The sequence below is a fragment of the Cebus imitator genome, unplaced genomic scaffold, assembly GCF_001604975.1.
Source record: "Cebus imitator isolate Cc_AM_T3 unplaced genomic scaffold, Cebus_imitator-1.0 Scaffold390, whole genome shotgun sequence".
Classification (NCBI taxonomy): domain Eukaryota; kingdom Metazoa; phylum Chordata; class Mammalia; order Primates; family Cebidae; genus Cebus; species Cebus imitator.
The window spans coordinates 1,715,433-1,732,660 of record NW_016107705.1 but is presented as its reverse complement, the minus strand read 5'-3'; the positions used below and the strand labels follow the sequence as shown (position 1 = coordinate 1,732,660).

The following is a 17,228-nucleotide window of genomic DNA, read 5'->3' as shown; positions in this document are numbered from 1 at the left end:
ATTATTTTGTGGTTGTCATAGTTGATTTATTGTCCTAAGAGCACCTTTGCTAATCTTCTTTTTTTCCTTAGGACCTAATTTTTTTTATAGTAGGTTCACAGCAAAATAGAGAGGAAGGTACAGAGATACCCCATATATCCCTTACCCCTATACATGCAGAGGCTCCTCTGTCAACAACATCCTGCACCAGAGCAGTACATTTATTACAATTGAAGAGCCTGTACCAACACATTACAGTTACCTGAAGTCCATAGTTTACACTAGGGTTCACTCACGGAGTTGCACCTTTTAGAGACTTGGACAAATGTATAGTGATATGCATCCACCACTGCAATATCAGACAGCATATTTTTCACTGCCCTAAAAATCCCCCCTTTTTGTTATTTTCAAGGGCATGTTGATTAGTCTTTTTTTTAATGGATGACTTTCCTTGAAAAGTTTCTGAAGAAGTGAAATGAGCTCATAAGAATCTAAATACATTTTAGCCTAGTTGAAAACCAATATATTAAAACAGGTGTTGATGGGTAAAGAGTAAATGTTCTGGGGCCAAATACATTTGAGAAACATTAAGGGAAAATTAGATTTTTGGTAGACTTACATACATGCACAGTGGGTTTCCAAAATGGCATACAAAATGGCAAATTTCGCAAAATCATTTCATCACAGAAATCTTTTTTATATGAAGTAAAGCAGGACCAGTGCTTTGCTGTTCTAGTTCCAAAAGGATTAGGTGCCTGCTTCATATAAACTTCAATCTGAACCTACTAATCACTAGGGATACCAGGATGAATGACCACAGACCTCAGGTTCCAGAAGTTCACCTGTTAACAGTGAAAAGGAGGAAAATGATGGTAGAATTGTTTATCTCAAACTCTGCAAGAAACTACAAACAAGAGAGTAACCACCACTTCCAGATGGGGAACTTGAATTCATAAATCAAAGTGCATATACAAATACCTGGCATATTTTAAGTACTAAAAATATTTGGTTATTATTTTTTAGGTTGTCATAGTTGGTTTAGGAGGAGGAAGAATCCCATGAGTCGGAAAAATGAAAGAAGATAGTCACAGAGGCCCTGGAGAACACAGAGTGCAACATTAGACGAATGAGGAGAGGCAGGCAGGTGCCCCTGGGGGTCCTCTGTGCCTCACTTGGGAGTCCTTAAATGTAAAGGGCAAAGTCTAGCCCTTTCTGAAAGCCTTAACTATGTTAAACAAATTCAAACAAAACAAGCTTCAAAAAACATAGGTAGCAATAAAGTCAATTTGAAAGGACTATGACTGAGGCAGGCGTAAGAATTAAGGCATATTCAAGAGATAGTTTCACATAATGTTCCCCTGGCAGTCTCATCATTCCCTTGGTGAGATGCTAATAAGGGTTAGACAGCCAGTTTAAGGAATATAAAGTGAAGAACCTGTCACTCAGTTGTCAAGAGAAACTGCCTGTCTATAATTCCCTTAGCAAAACCTTTATATCTCAGCATATGTTAATCAGACTTCATGCTTAAGCCTAAAAATTTATTACACTCCAGGCTTTGTTTCATTTTGTTTACATTTTTAAAGAAATATGTCAAAAAATTGAGTTGAGCTTTATGCATTTTGTATAGTTTCCTCTCTTTGGCATAATAGTCAAACTTACTAACTGTTCACAATTTCTAACAGTCCCGTTTGTTATTTTCTCTCAATTAATTAATTTTTCATCTAAAAGTTGTTGGCATGTGGCTGAGAAGAACTGAAAAACAGATGTAGCTAAGAGTAGAAAATAGTAAGATTCATGATATCAGGTGGATCAATGGAGATGTTTTTAACTGGAGATTCTGTGAAATGTAAATAGAATCAAACCTGAGGTCTTATCAAATTCAAAAGGATATCCTAAGCAATTCTGATTATGAATTACATCTACGCACTTACAAAGATGAACTGTTTGGAAAAATTTTTTTTAAAAAACAGTGTTACTGAGAAACAATAAAATATTAAAAAGGTCTTAAGCAAACAATTTTACGAAGTAAAATAAAATACTTCCAGCTTATATTAAAACAGTGCTTTAGTATTTCCAGAGAACTTTACATGTATGCCATTATTAGATCATTACTGCAAGCACATGAGAAAGGGGGGTAAAACCATGATTTAGTTTCACATGTGGTGGTGAGACTTTCAACTTTCATATGTGTAAACTAAAAACACAAATGTAATTTTCACTTAGTTCAAGAAAAAAATCACTTTATTACTTATAAAAGCCTAAAAAACTAAAATACACACTCCTAAGAGCCAAGATTAAGTAGTATTTGATATCCATACTTGACTATACCCTCCACCCGATAACCCGCCCTCCCCACTATCTGAGAATCAGTGTCCTCTTTAAATTGGAAATAAAATACAAGCATTTTCTGCATATCATCAGTAATCCATTTATCAAAAATCAGACATTCTATTCAAATGTCAACCAGATGACAATTTCCAATTATTCTAAGTTATATTTAAACCCCAATTCCCTAAAATGTAACTGAAACACATTTATACAGGAAATAGCCATTATGATAAAATGTAAAATGACGAGACATTTTCTGCTACTGCATGTAATATTTACAGCATTTTATATTTATAAAAGGGAGCCTTGGTTTTTAAACATTAGATATACTCCCCCCGCTCCTCAAAAATGTGGGTATGGTCATGCAAGTATTCACTGAAAATGGGAAAATACTATCAAAAATGTTGGTTTAATAAGATATGGTCGTCAATATTTCATGCAATTTGCTTTTAAAAACTCTTATCTTTCCCAAGAGGAAAAAGGACACAATGAAAGACAGGAGACAAAAAAATCTGTCTACATTTCTTTCTCCACTCCTCCAGTTTATAGTGCTGGAATTACCTGGGGACCTGGAATTATCTTATTATCTCTGCAACACAGAATCTGTGGTTCAGCATTGACTCACCCTTTCTGCTAGCCTCATTCACCATATATACAGGGGTTCAATGTATTTCCTTAATCAAGATTGTCTTCATAAATACAGCTACAATGAGTCTTTGGGAACATTGTTGCAATATTCTTGATGCTATGTTTTTCTAGGACTTGGAAGGATTAACAGAGAAGATAAAATCAGAACTTGGACCTAGAGTCCTATTCTTGACTTATGACTAGGGTTGTTTTCAGCACATCCTCTGGAACATGGCCTTGTGTTGACAGCAACACTTTCTGGAATGCCAAAATACTAACTGGTAGTGCAAAGAAAGACATACTAAAAACTTGCCTATACCCTTGCTAATTTCCTATGACCAAATCACTCTGATTCTTCAGTGTTCTATCTTGGCTCAATCCAGTATCTTATAAGTAGCTTTTATTAATAGGTAATTTAAGAATTTATCAGTTTATAAGATTTTGGTCATTCATGGTCTGCTCTAATTATTGCACCTTTACCCTTGTTGCCTCAAAATGAAAGGTTTAGAGGGACATGCTGGAAACATAATGTAAAGTATTTGATACTGTCATTGACTATTATCTCATTGATAGTGATAGTGGCATTCATTCCCAGGGATGCTACATATCCAGTGCAAGGAACAACTGTCTTACTCTATAGGCCAAAGGTGTTACCTGCTGAGACGCAGTAGCAGTGACCCAGTCCCAGTTCTAATAATATTCTTTTTATAGAAAACTTAGGCACTGATCCTAAAGCTGTCTCTCACTAGCTCTACCATTCTGTAGAAGTCGCGTAGCTTTCTAGGCCTCAGTTCCCTCATCAAAAAACTGGGATAAAGAATATTGTTTAATTTATTCTATTTTAAATTATAGTAGGCTCTTCGTATCTACAGGGAATTGGCTCCAGGACTCTAGAGAACACCAAAATCTGAAGATGCTTAAGTCCCTTAGTAGGCCTTGCATATCCCAGGGTTCCCCATCCCCTGTGGGATGAATCCTTGGATACCAAGGGTTGACTGTAGTTCATATTTTTATTATTATATTTACATATTTAACTCCTATCCTATACCTACATTTATGGAAAACCCTTGTTATTCTGTAATTTTTTTAAGACATTAGCTAAATCCTGCACCTAGTTCCTTAACCCCCTAAATATGAAGGAAACATGTTTAAAGTTCCCTTTCCTAAATCCATTGAAGACTCCAGAGAATATAGTAATGAAAGAATATCAGGACTTAGATGAGAGAGCCTAACTTCTTCTAAAGTTCTCAGAAAATTAACCTAGTGGTAAGCATAATAGATGGAATAATTAAGAAGACTGAAGCAGGTGATTTTAGCTTTGAATCAAAGAAGCATTGACTGACCCAGAAAAATGGAAAATAAAGTATCAAGAGGAAAATCAGTAAGATATTCCTCATTCTGAGTTAATAGTAGTGAACCAGGCAGAGATGAACTCAAGCAGGCAAAAGGGAAAGCACCAAGATGTTGTAGCTGCCTGAAAACGAGGACTTCATAGAGTAAATTAAGGACTGTATACCAGCTGCCAGGCTCAACACTTTGTATGAATAAATGTTGGCTACACAATCTACTTTTTGATTTTAACAAAGTTTTGGCATTTTAAATTTCTTCATTGTATTAGATCCCCAGTTTCACCTTCACTGCAAACCCAGATCAGGTAGGGAGGGAATATATTTGAAAATGAAGATAACTACCTTTCAGTTGTGAAAGAGCAGTGTAAAGGCTATTTAAGTTGGAGATAATGGCTTATACGAATTGTGTGTAATGTTGCATTAACTTGTAATTATCATCATTATTAAAACAAGGGCCAAACACTCACCGTGTGCTCTACAGGACACATTAACTATATAAAAGGCATCATCTGTGCCCTCTAGGAACTTGGTCTAAAAGTTCAAAGCAGTGAGTTCAATACTCATTGACACATGAATGAAATGGACTGTACTGGTCAACCTAGAACTAGGCAGATTAGAAGACTGAGCTAAATTTTACTTTAGAAACTAAGCCTTAACAAATATAATTTAGTTTTTAAGGTTAAAATAAAGTTAAGCAGGAAATGTAATTCATCAAGGGGCATTAACTCAAAATTTTCCTCTATCCTTGACCCTCGTTTTACTGCCTATAGAAATAAAAAGGCTGGCTTCCCCTATTTCCTTATCTTGGACAGGAGTGATCAGGCCAGTGCTTCTGATTTTGGCAAGCCAGCAGCATTGACGGAGGAGGAGAGGAGTCACACCTGACCAGATCTTCAACTTGTTTTTGGGTCTGCTTGTCCCTGCCTCCCTCGCTGTTTCTTCTGCTCCCAAAAATGTGATTAATATCTATGCATTTGTAAAACTCTGCATTGTAAGCAAAGCTGTAGCTTTCCATCCCAACGAGGTTGAGGTATGGAGTTAATGAGAAGTGAGACTGTAGGGAATGAGTAGGAACATGCCAATGTTAAAGTAATTGAGCATGAATATCAAACACTGACTTGAGAACAGTCTCCATTTGCTAAGGGAAAGTCTGATCATCTGGTGGGCAGATGGAATGTGCAGAGACCTGCATTCACTGCCAGCCCCAGAATTCCCATCTCATAACAAGCCATACTTTGTAAGTATAGCACCTTTGTTTTCCCGCCTAGAATCATGTTTCCTTTTCCCTCTTTCTTTACATTTTCCTAACTTTTTCTTCCCTCCTTCCTTTCTGAGAAAGGTTTCTTCTCTTCTTTTTGAATTCTCTCTCCCTAAGCCTCATGAAGAATTTAAAGTTTTGTGATTTCAATACCTGATGTTTGTTTCTTAAAAAATGTGTACTTTGCTAATGCCAGTTTAGAATTAAATACAGATAATAGTGTTGTGGCTAGAATTACAAATGCTACAAATTTTATTTGAAAAACTCTTCAATGTCTTTTAAAACCACTGAGACCTTGAATTATTGGTTGCTTTAATACGCTCCCATGTGACTTACATAATTCTCAATTAGATCATTTATATGTTCTTACATGGCAAAGATCTTTGAAAGATTTGCAAAATATTGAGAAAATTAACACCTTTTAAAAAGATATTATCAATCTCAAGTTGTAGCAAAGAGTTTTATTCAAAACAGAGTAATTTCAAAAAAACTAAACATTAAAGAAAAATGTTGGTTCCAAATTCCTATGAATATACAACTATGCATTTTTACAAAAATTCATTTATAAAGATGATTTTAGCAGAGTTTACAAAGCAAAAAAAAATGCACACCTGAAATGTACATTAATTTGGAATTGGCTAAGTGAAATAAGGTACATCCATTAAATGAAGTTAAAATGATCCATGAGAAATATATAATAATGAGGATATAGGCAACAATTGTATATTATTAGATGAGCATATATAAATTATAAACTATTTTTAAATATATATGTTTAAAGGATTAACTTTTATATGATGGTGATAAAATTTCCCCAAGATTGTGTTGCAACTTGTCACTTTGTGAGTTTCTTTTTTTTTTTTTTTTCTTATTAAACTTTTTAAATTTTTCTCCAAATTCTGTGACAAATGTTTGGTCAAGTTGTTTCCATTAAAAAGTACTGATTTTAGAAACCATTAACTTAAAATTGCCACATTCAAAAAAGAAAACCATAGCGATCCACGAAACATTCTCTCTTCCTTCTGAATGTACTGTTATCACTGGCCAGTCTTTTACCACTAAACTTAAATGGCCAATTGAAACAAGCAGTTCTGAGACTGTACTTCCACCACTGATTAAGACCGAGGTGGCAGGTATTAGGGAATATATTCATTTAGCCTTCTGAGTTTCCTGGGCAGAGTTGGTGACCTTGCCAGCTCCAGCAGTCTTCTTGTTCACTGCTTTGAGGATACCCAGAGCAACTGCCTGTCTCATATCAAACAGCAAAGCAACCCAGAGCTGGGTAGTCTGAGAAGCTCTCAACATGCATGGGCTTGCCAGGAACCATATCAACGATGGCAGCATCACCAGACTTCAAGAATTTAGGGCCATCTTCTAGCTTTTTACCAGAAAGGCGATCAATCTTTTCCTTCAGCTCAGGAACCTCGCATGCAACGTGAGCCCTGTAGCAATCCAGTACAGGGGCATAGCCAGTGCTGATTTGGCCTGGATGGTTCAGGGTAATCGCCTGAGCAGTGAAACCAGCTGCTTCCATTGGTGGGTCGTTCTTGCTGTCACCAGCAACGTTGCCATGACCAACAACCTTGACAGACACATTCTCGACATTGAAGCCCACACTGTCCCCAGGAAGAGCTTTACTCAAAGCTTCATGGTGCATTTCGACAGATTTTACTTCAGTTGTAATGTCAACTGGAGCAAAGGTGACCACCATACCAGGTTTGAGAATAAGGAACTTGGCCAACAGGAACAGTACCAATACCACCAATTTTATAGACCACCTGGAGAGGCAGGCGCAAGGGGCTGTCAGTTGGACTAGTCGGTGGTAGGCTGCAGTCCAGAGCCTCAAGCAGCGGGTTCCACTGGCACTGCCATCCTTACAGGTGAGTTTCTATCCCTTCAACCAAGGCACATTAGCACTTGGCTCCAGCATGTTGTCACCATTCCAACCAGAAATTCGCACAAATGCTACCGTGTCAGAGTTGTAGCCAATTTTCTTAATGTAAATGCTGACTTCCTTAACAATTTCCTCATATCTCTTCTGGCTGTCCAGTGGCTCAGTGGAATCCATTTTGTTAACACCAACAATTAGTTGCTTCACACCCAGTGTGTAAGCCAGAAGGGCGTGCTCTCGGGTCTGCCCATTCTCGGAGCTACCAGCTTCAAATTCACCAACACCAGCAGCAACAATCAGAACAGCACAGTCAGCCTGAGATGTGCCTGTAATTATGTTTTTGATGAAGTCTCTGTGTCCTGGGGCATCAATGATAGTCACGTAGTACTTGCTGGTCTCAAATTTCCACAAGGAGATACCAATAGTGATCCCACGTTCATGCTCGGCTATCAGTTAATCCAAGACCCAAGCATACTTGAAGGAGCCCTTTCCCATCTTAGCAGCCTCCTTCTCAAAATTTTCAATGGTTCTTCTGTCAATGCCACCACATTTATATATCAGATGGCTGGTAGTGGTGGACGTGCCCGAATCTACATGACTAATGACAACAATGTTGACATGAGCCTTTTCCTTTCCCATTTTGGCTTTTAGGGATAGTTTTCATGACACCTGTGTTCTGGCAGCAAACCCATTCCGAAAAAGCATAAGTTTCCATTTTGAATGTATATTACAATTGCTATTATAAAAAAATTATAAACAGTAACCAACTAGTGAGTTTATCAATCCCTTCCTATACACCACGAAAATTGGAAACAACATAGAGAAAGCAACCATATGAGAAAGATCTTGAACAAAAAAGTGTTTATAATTTACCTTAGTAGCGTAGTATTCTCTGACTTCAGGCCTAATAGAATCAAAGTCTCCACTGATGAATTCAGGCAAAAAGCTGAAAGAAACAGCAAATCAAGTAAGTCAACCAGTTATTTCTATTTATTTTTGAAACTTTAAAACTGTGGCTGAGTGTAATGGCTTACAACTGTATTCCCTACACTTTGAGAGATTGAAGCAGGAAGACTGCTTGAAGCCAGGAGTTCAAGACCAGCTTGGGCAACACAGCAAGACTCTATCTCTACAAAACAATTGAAAAATTAGCTGAGCATGATGGTGCACACGTGTAGTCTCAGGTACTTGGGAGGCTGCACTGGGAGGATCACTTGAGCCCAGGAGTTCAAGAATATAGTAATCCATGACAGTGTAACTGCACTCCAGCCTGGGTGACAGAGCAAGACTCTATCTCTAATTTTAAAAATAAAACATAAAACTGTGATTATAAGGACCAAAGAGAAAAGTAATGTACTCAGAACAAAACCAGAAACACAGAAACTATTTTTAGAGAGCATAGGATGTTATACCATACACTCTTGGTTTCATTGACTGAGGCAAACAACAGGTATCCAACCAATTAATCAACACAGTCACAATGTCAGAGAGTATTATCTTTTTAAACAAATAGATTAAAAATTAAAGATTATTGGTTTAAAAAATCCTAACAGAAATATTCATCACCTTTGCATATTACCTTCTACATATATACAAGTTTTTACATTATTGTACCCTCACACAAGTTCAGAACTTTCAACAGATATGAATAGAACAAATGATCATGAGGATTCTTTGACATTCTGTGCCAAGCAAGAGTCAGTTCAAAGACATTTCCAAGTATTCTATTGACATATGTCTAGAAACAGAAATCTTTTAGATAAGTCTGAAATACTATAAGAGTCAAGGTTGTTAAATATAGGGAGAGATTCCCAGATGTGGTTTCTAATAATATTACAATTGCCCCATTTTTTTCCCTGCTATGTTTTTTCTTAAGTCATTTTAGAAAGCATACCTTACTCCATCTATTATACATAAGCCATCATTTACTATTTTTACATAAAATATTTACGTGACCTAGTAGAGTTTCTTCCCACTTAAAACACCTAATTATAGAGAAATAAAAAGTCCCTGAATTTCTCAGTACTCCCGAAGAACCACCTAGCCTGCTGAGCCTCAGAAATGTATATGATACAAAGAAGGGAAGGGTTGCTTTCACTTCCTGTAAAAATATTCTACCCTTCACATGCCATGGGAATTAAAACTGTAACTATTTATCTAGTTAATTGCTTTGATTCAAAATACTAAAACTTCTTAGGTCTTCTCAAAGGGGCCACATTGTTATCTGATGAACACGCCCATAGCTAAAGAAGACTGCAGTGTTATATTTCTGGGTATTACATTTTAAGAAAGGTGAAGCCCCAGAACTTGAAGAAAACTCTATGTCATAATAAATAAAATACAGGGGGTTATCTGGCTCCTGGAGACATTTTCCTAATATATACCAAAGGGGTTAGGATTTAGGTACAGAAAATGTCTAAGGAACCCTTCCAAGAGGGGAGAAACACAGCTGTATATTCTACTTAATAAGAAAAATTAAAAACACACATACACATTGCCTTATCCTTCACATATGGGTAAACAAGTACCAGCGGTGGAAAATGGACCTGGCTCTCATAGCGGGGGTAAATGTTATGACAAATCTCTCTCAGAAAACCTGATGTGAGAGTTCAGGATAAACTAACATAAAATTTAGGGGAAAAAATACTAAACTTGTCCTTTAGCACAATTTCTTTTTGTAAGATTCTTGACTCAGTTGAAAATATTATTTGTGAGGTCAAACCTAATCTAACTGATCTGTATTGGGCCACCTCTCCTTTGAGTTACCACAAAGATCTGGGCCCATAAACTCCTCAGCTTGGATGAGCTATGCCCAACAATATTTTTATTAGTCAACTCATTCTGCAAATATTCACTGATCACAAAGTATACGCAAAAGACTACAGCTAATTTCAGAAAAGGGTAGAAATGGAAAGTAAATGCAAGTGCCCAGGTGTTTAAATCAACATCTTTCCATAGCTTTCTTCCTGGAAACTTCCCCTGCATATATCTAGTACTTTTAGTTTCATTTTATATCTATTTAGGTAAATAACTTATACCTTACCCCTGGTAGGACCAAAAATAGACTATTACATTTTTTCTGTTTATTTTTTCTTCTTGTATAAATTCATTCATTTTCAAAGTTTCTTTACAGTGTTGTCACCCATCACCATTCAACTGCGTGCAAATTAATACTCAAATGAATCACAAAATATTAGGGCTGGAAGGAATAAAATAAATTATCCTTCTAATATCCTCATTATCCTTTTTGAGGAACTGAGATCCAAGATGTCAAGGGCATTTTGTCTGTAAAGCCAGTATCCAATCTACTTCACCAAGTAAAGCGACCATTTAAAATTAGGACTCTGGGTCTCTGCTGGTTCAAGCAAAACTATGTTGCTCTCCAAATTTTAGCCTGTCAGATGTCTAGAACCAATTTGGCAGTTTCCGAATTGCATATCGATTCTGGCAATAAATAAATGGTGTTGGGAAAACTGGCTAGTCACATGCAGAAAGCTGAAACTGGACCCCTTCCTTACACCTTACACTAAAATTAACTCCAGATGGATTAAAGATTTAAACATAAGACCTAACATCATAAAAACCCTAGAAGAAAACCTAGGCAGTATCATTCAGGATACAGGCATATGCAAGGACTTCATGACTAAAACACCAAAAGCGGCAACAAAAGCCAAAACAGACAAATGGGATCTAATTAAACTTAAGAGTTTCTGCACAGCAAAAGAAACAATCATTAGAGTGAACCGGCAACCAACAGAATAGGAAAAAATGTTTGCAATCTACCCATGTGACAAAGGGCTAACATCCAGAATCTACAAAGAACTAAGGCAGATTTACAAGAAAAAACAAGCCCATTCAAAAGTGGGCAAAGGATATGAACAGACACTTTTCAAAAGAAGACATATATGAGGCCAACAAACAAATGAAAAAATGCTCATCATCACTGGTCATCAGAGAAATGCAAACCAAAACCACATTGAGATACTGTCTCACACCAGTTAGAATGGCAATCATTAAAAAATCTGAAGACAACAGATGCTGGAGAGGATGTGGAGAAACAGGAACACTTTTACACTCATTTTGGGAGCGTAAATTAGTGCAACCATTGTGGAAGACAGTGTGGCAATTTCTCAAGGATCTAGAAATAGAAATTCCATTTGACCCAGCAATCCCATTACTGGATATATACCCAAAGGATTATAAATCGTTCTATTATAAAGACACATGCACACGTATGTTCACTGTGGTACTGTCTACAATAGCAAAGACCTGGAACCAACCCAAATGCCCATCAGTGATAGGCTGGACAAAGAAAATGTGGCACATATACACCATGGAATACTATGCAGCCATAAGAAACGATGAGGTCGTATCCTTTGTAGGAACATGGATGAATCTGGAAACCACCATTCTCAGCAAACTGACACAAGAACAGAAAGCTGAATACTACATGTTCTCACTCATAGGTGGGTATTGAACAATGAGAACACATGGGCACAGGGAGGGGAGCATCACACACTGGGGTGTTGCGGGACAGGAGACAAGGGGAGGGACAGTGGGGGGCAGGGAGGTTGGGGAGTGATAACACTGGGAGAAATGCCTGATGTCGGTGATGGGGGATGGAGACAGAAAACCACAATGGCATGTGTGTACCTATGCAACAATCCTGCAAGATCTGCACATGTACCCCAGAACTTAAAGTACAATAAAAAAGAAAAAAACAGTTATGTTGAATACTGCTGAGCCATAAAAAGGAACTAATTAGTGGCATTCTCAGCAACCTGGGTAGAACTGGGGACTGTTGTTCTAAATGACGTAACTCAGAAATGGAAAACCACACATCATATGCTATCACTCATAAGTGGGATCTAAGGTATGAGGATGCAAAGGCATAAGAATGTCAATGGATTTTGGGGACTTGGGGGAATGGGTGGGGTGTGAGGAATAAAAATTGGGTTCAGTGTATACTGCTTAGATGATGGGTGCATCAGAATCTGACAAATCACCACTAAATGACTTACTCATGTAACCAAACACCACCTCTTCCTCCAAAAACCTATGGAAATAAAAAATTTTAAGAAACAAAAAAATAAAAATAAATAAATAAAAGCTGATACACACAGGCAACTGAACATCTGTCCCTTAGGGACAAATCATCCTAAAGACAATTAGATCTACCTATATCTTACACTGTGAACAATGAAAGAAAGCTTTTATGCAAATTCACGTATGTTTTAATGGAAAATATTAACAGGAAAACAAACTTGTATAGATAGTAGATGCCTTACTTTGGTTAACTTTTAATATAATTTTCTCCACTGCAACATGTATGCTTTCAAATTCAATCGGGATGCTTATATCTAAGAAGGCCCATGCCAAAAATACACCTGGCATTCACGCTGAGATGACTAAAATAATTATAACATTCGTCAGATAATGCACTCGTTTTTGAAACTTGCTGAGATGTACTTTTTGACGCTGCAATTAAAAGCCCATCTCACTTTTCCTGAGGTGCCTGTTGCCATGGTGCCTGGGCTTTCTGAAGAGGTACTTACTGGGGATGACACTTGACAGATGTAGAGGAGCTATGTTATGATATAAATGACAGTTTACACAAGATTATTTTCAGAACTCTTTGGGAACTGATTACACGTAGCAATGAACTACAGGTATATGGATTTGTGTAGCCACTGACCGTGTTTCTACCTACTGTTGACTTAGGCACATCGATAAATCTTTTCTTTGCTATCCTCAATCTATGGGCACTGAATTGTTAGTACTGACAGGTGTCCCAAACTCTCCACAAATGGCCCAATCAGACTCCTTTGACATTTTCATTTTAACTCTTACCATACTTGTCACTCATGACACTTCATAACAAAATAATAGTGCAAAAAGTACTGCAATCAATTAGTAAACTTAAGATCTATCACACATAATAATCAAAAGGGAGGCTGACAAATTTAGAAAATATCCTAAATACAATGTAATATATAGAATATAACTACTGACTTTACAGGGCCTTTCCTGATACCACCGAAGGAGATTGTCCCTCCATAAAGTGTGTTTTTTTGTTTTGTTTTTTCTCCTAGGAAAGACATTATTGTTCCCTTAAAACTTGAATAGCACTAAAAGTCTCTTACTTTCCATTTCATTTTAAGCAAGTACTGTCTTTTAGCTTCTAATACATGGTGAGGCCTCTGAAGCAGGATCTGTCTCTGATTGATCTTGGTATGTCCCAAATCACGAAGGACATTGATGCTAAAAATGATATAATAAGATGAAGAGGTAGAGAAGGAGAAAGAAGAGAAGAGGAAGAGAGAGAAAAAGAGTCAGAAAGGGAGAGAAGAGGAAGTAGGAGGAACAAGGAGAAAAGGGAAGAAAAATGAAGGAGGGAAAGAGGAGACAAGGAGGTGGAAATTGGGAGAAAGAGAAAAGCCAGGGAAAGAAAGGAAGGAAGAGAGGGGAATAGAAAAGAAGAATGAGGAAAGAAACATTTATTAGGCACTTATGATGACAAGTGCCCCTACCCCCACTTCTTAGCTTGTGCAAATTAAGCTTTCTGAAACTCATAGTCTCCATGTGTAAAATGAGGATAATTCAGAGTGCTTGTGAGGATTAGGAGTTAATGCATGTAAAGCACTTAGAAAATGCCTGGCACACAGTAAGCACAGTTGAAGCTGTTCAGTTCAAATAAAAATTACTGCAAATGAAGTTAAGTAGCTTGCCCTAGATTATAAGGCTAATAAGAGGTAGAGCCAGAACTCAAACCCAGGCAGTTCAATCTTTGTTCTTTAATGGCTAAGTATACAGCCTCCCACGTATACAATTTACGAAACAGAACAATAATGTTTTCTGTAGAGAACGTTCTCTGCATAAATGTACTCTTTCCTGCTGATTTTATTAATTCTACTAATTTGGCAAGCCTATATATTTTCTAAAGGTTTCCTTGAGGCGGAAGAGAAAACGAATTTGTGCTAGTGGTACCAGAAGGAAGGACAGATCTTTAGGACAGACTATGTTAGGAGCAGAACGTTTCAGAATATTGTTGAAGAAGAGCATGACTATAGTCATAGAAAGTAGTATTCAGCCTGAAAAAAAGAAGGAATGAATCATTTAAAGATTTGTGCTAACATTCTCTGTAAATTTATATAAAGTTGGTGGTGGGGGGGGAACGAGAGTGACACAAAATACATACAAATGCTACCACATTTTGACTGTGTTTATAAACACAATCAGTTCAACTGTTTGTATAAATAAGTCTCTAAATATAATAATGGTACCAAAAGATATTTAAATATTTTTATAACCTTGGATAAGAGACATTCTAAGGAAAGACAGAAAACACAACAATAAATAAGCTGATGGATTACGTAAAAATGTAACAACACATTAAAAAAAGGTAAGGTCAAATTATAACATTTTTACATATGCAAAATATATAACCCATAAGAACTGCTGCCCCCAACACATGAAGAGCACCCCAAAGTGGTAAAGGATAGAGATACAAATAGAAAAAGTCCCAAAGCCTATTCACACAAGCAGTAAGTATAGGAAAACATGGTAAATCTAATTATCAAGGAAATAAATGTTAAAACAAAAAAATCGAGTACTTTGTTTTACACAAAAACTCAAAAATTAAGAAAAGTGAACTGGGTATTGACAAGGGTGAGTGAAAACAGGCACAAACACAGACTAGTGAAGTTGTGAAAAGGACACTGCCTGCAAACAGGCAATCCCACTTTGGGAATTCATCCTGGCTTAAAAAGCAAAAAACAGAAAAAAAAAAAAAACAGTACCTAGGATATCTGCAAAACAAAGCAAGGGATATAACAAGGAGAGAAAAAAAAATACTGAATGTTTAACAATATAGGGAAGGTGAAATAAAACCTTATGTAGCCTGTGAGGGAAAGTAGGCAGCTTTTCGATGAGCTAACCTCCGTCTACTGTTCTAGAGGGAATGCCCACCACATGTTACTAAGTAAAAAAAAGCCTAAATATATTTGTGCATTTTGTATAAACACAAAGGAAGGTATGGAAGTGAACGATTCAAGCTATTCACACTAATTATCTCAGGTGATGGGATTAATTTTTCTTTGAAAAATTTTACAAAGCATACCTTAGTTTAATAACTAGAAAGAAAATTAATAATGCAACTTGTTAAAGCAAATAAAAATGTGAAGGAAAATGAAAAATAAACTGAAAACTCTTCGACTCTCATTATAAGAACATTAAATGGTACTTAGCAGCCACTGAGGTTGTTATAAATGAGTTTAGTCAATTTACCCAAAGAAGACAGTGTTTTATCTTTTGGAATAATTGATCGCATCTTCTCAAACAAGGCAGAAAATAAGACTGTTTCCCAAAATAATTATTTAAGTGTTTCTTTATATGCTAACGACATCCAGAGGGAGAAAACAATAATGAAAACATTAACAAATGAAATATAGATAGAATCTCCATACCACACAGTTAAAATAATGACTGGGGAACAGAATGAAGATGGATCAGTGACAAGTGAAAATACATAATTTTGCAAAAGACCTGTTGATTGAGTCAAACAGGGAAATACAGAAAAAGCTGCCAAAAAGAGGAAGACTTAAGGGCTCTTACCCTGGAAAAAACCTTCCAGGAAACATTTTTTGAATATTTGTTCTATGCCAGTCTCTGTATTTAATTCACACTTTATGTTTATTAATATGATTTTAGCTCATTTCCATAACACTCCTATAAGGTTGATTTTTATCATCCGAATTTTATGGTAGAAAGCCAGGGCTGAGTGACATGAAGCCACCTGCGTTGGTGTCACACACATTCAAAAGGTCCTCTCTCCTCCTCCTCCTGCGTTCTTCATTGAACAACATAGGCCCTAGACTAGCATAAAGAGATAATCCTGCTACACCTCCTGCACAGGATGCAATTTCACTGTTTCCCAAATCCTGTCCCTTGTCTGTAATCTGCTTTGCCTGCATACCCAACAGAGGTGCAGAGTCATCAAGCCACAGCAGGAGGGCAATGCAAAGTTGCTCCATAGCACAAGTGACAGTTTCCCAGGCACACTGTCAGGTGAAGCTAGGTTCATGGTTTTAATGAATGGAGAAGTGGGGAAGGGAGGCATCATCACAAAAGTCACATGAGGCTTGTCGACAGCATATTTCATTCTAGTTAGTAAACAAACAAATTGAATATTCAATTCCATAACTGAGCAATCAACACACGCAATGTAAATTTTATGGGTTAGTAGGAAATTAAAGCATACAGGCTGCTACTTCCACCCCTGCGATGTGAATTAACCTCTCACCACAGTCACTTAGAAAACCACACAAAAGAAGTAGAAATCCAGATCATGGAAAAATGACAGACCTGGACAGTGATTACTGTATGATTCCATAATGGTGGATACATATGATATATTTATCCAAATCTATGCAATGTAAAACACTATTTGTGAACCATAATATAAACTACAGACTTTGGGTAACAATAATGTGTCAATGTTGGTTCATCAATTATAAAAATAAAAATTCTATCACTCTGGTGGGGGATGTTGATAATGGGGAAACTAGGAATGTGTGGGGGCGAGGGACATCTTGGTTGTCTTTGTATTCTTCTCTCAATTTTGCTGTGAACTTTAAAACTGCTCTTCAAAAATAGTGTTGGCTGGGTGTAGTGGCTCACACCTGTAATCTCAGCACTTTGGGAGGCCAAGGAGGACGAATCAAGAGGTCAGGAGTTCAAAACTACCGACCAACATGGTGAAACCCTGTCTCTACTAAAAACAGAAAAAATTAGCCGG

General features: G+C 36.9%; 1 protein-coding gene and 1 pseudogene across 2 annotated transcripts in view; both read right to left on the bottom strand.

Moving 5' to 3' along the window:
* Positions 1-17,228, bottom strand: part of TPK1 (thiamin pyrophosphokinase 1) — a 245,793-nt gene that overhangs the window by 62,272 nt on the left and 166,293 nt on the right. The window contains exon 5 of the mRNA XM_017508327.2: positions 8,306-8,378. Within this exon, the coding sequence (XP_017363816.2) occupies positions 8,306-8,378 (73 nt within the window). The remainder of the gene's footprint in view (positions 1-8,305; positions 8,379-17,228) is intronic.
* LOC119468185 overlaps positions 6,652-17,228 on the bottom strand; it is a 175,225-nt pseudogene continuing 164,648 nt past the window's right edge. Inside the window, exons 3-4 of the transcript XR_005196832.1 lie at positions 8,306-8,378; positions 6,652-8,125 (exon numbers count right to left, since the gene is read on the bottom strand). The product of XR_005196832.1 is annotated as an elongation factor 1-alpha 1-like (transcript). The remainder of the gene's footprint in view (positions 8,126-8,305; positions 8,379-17,228) is intronic.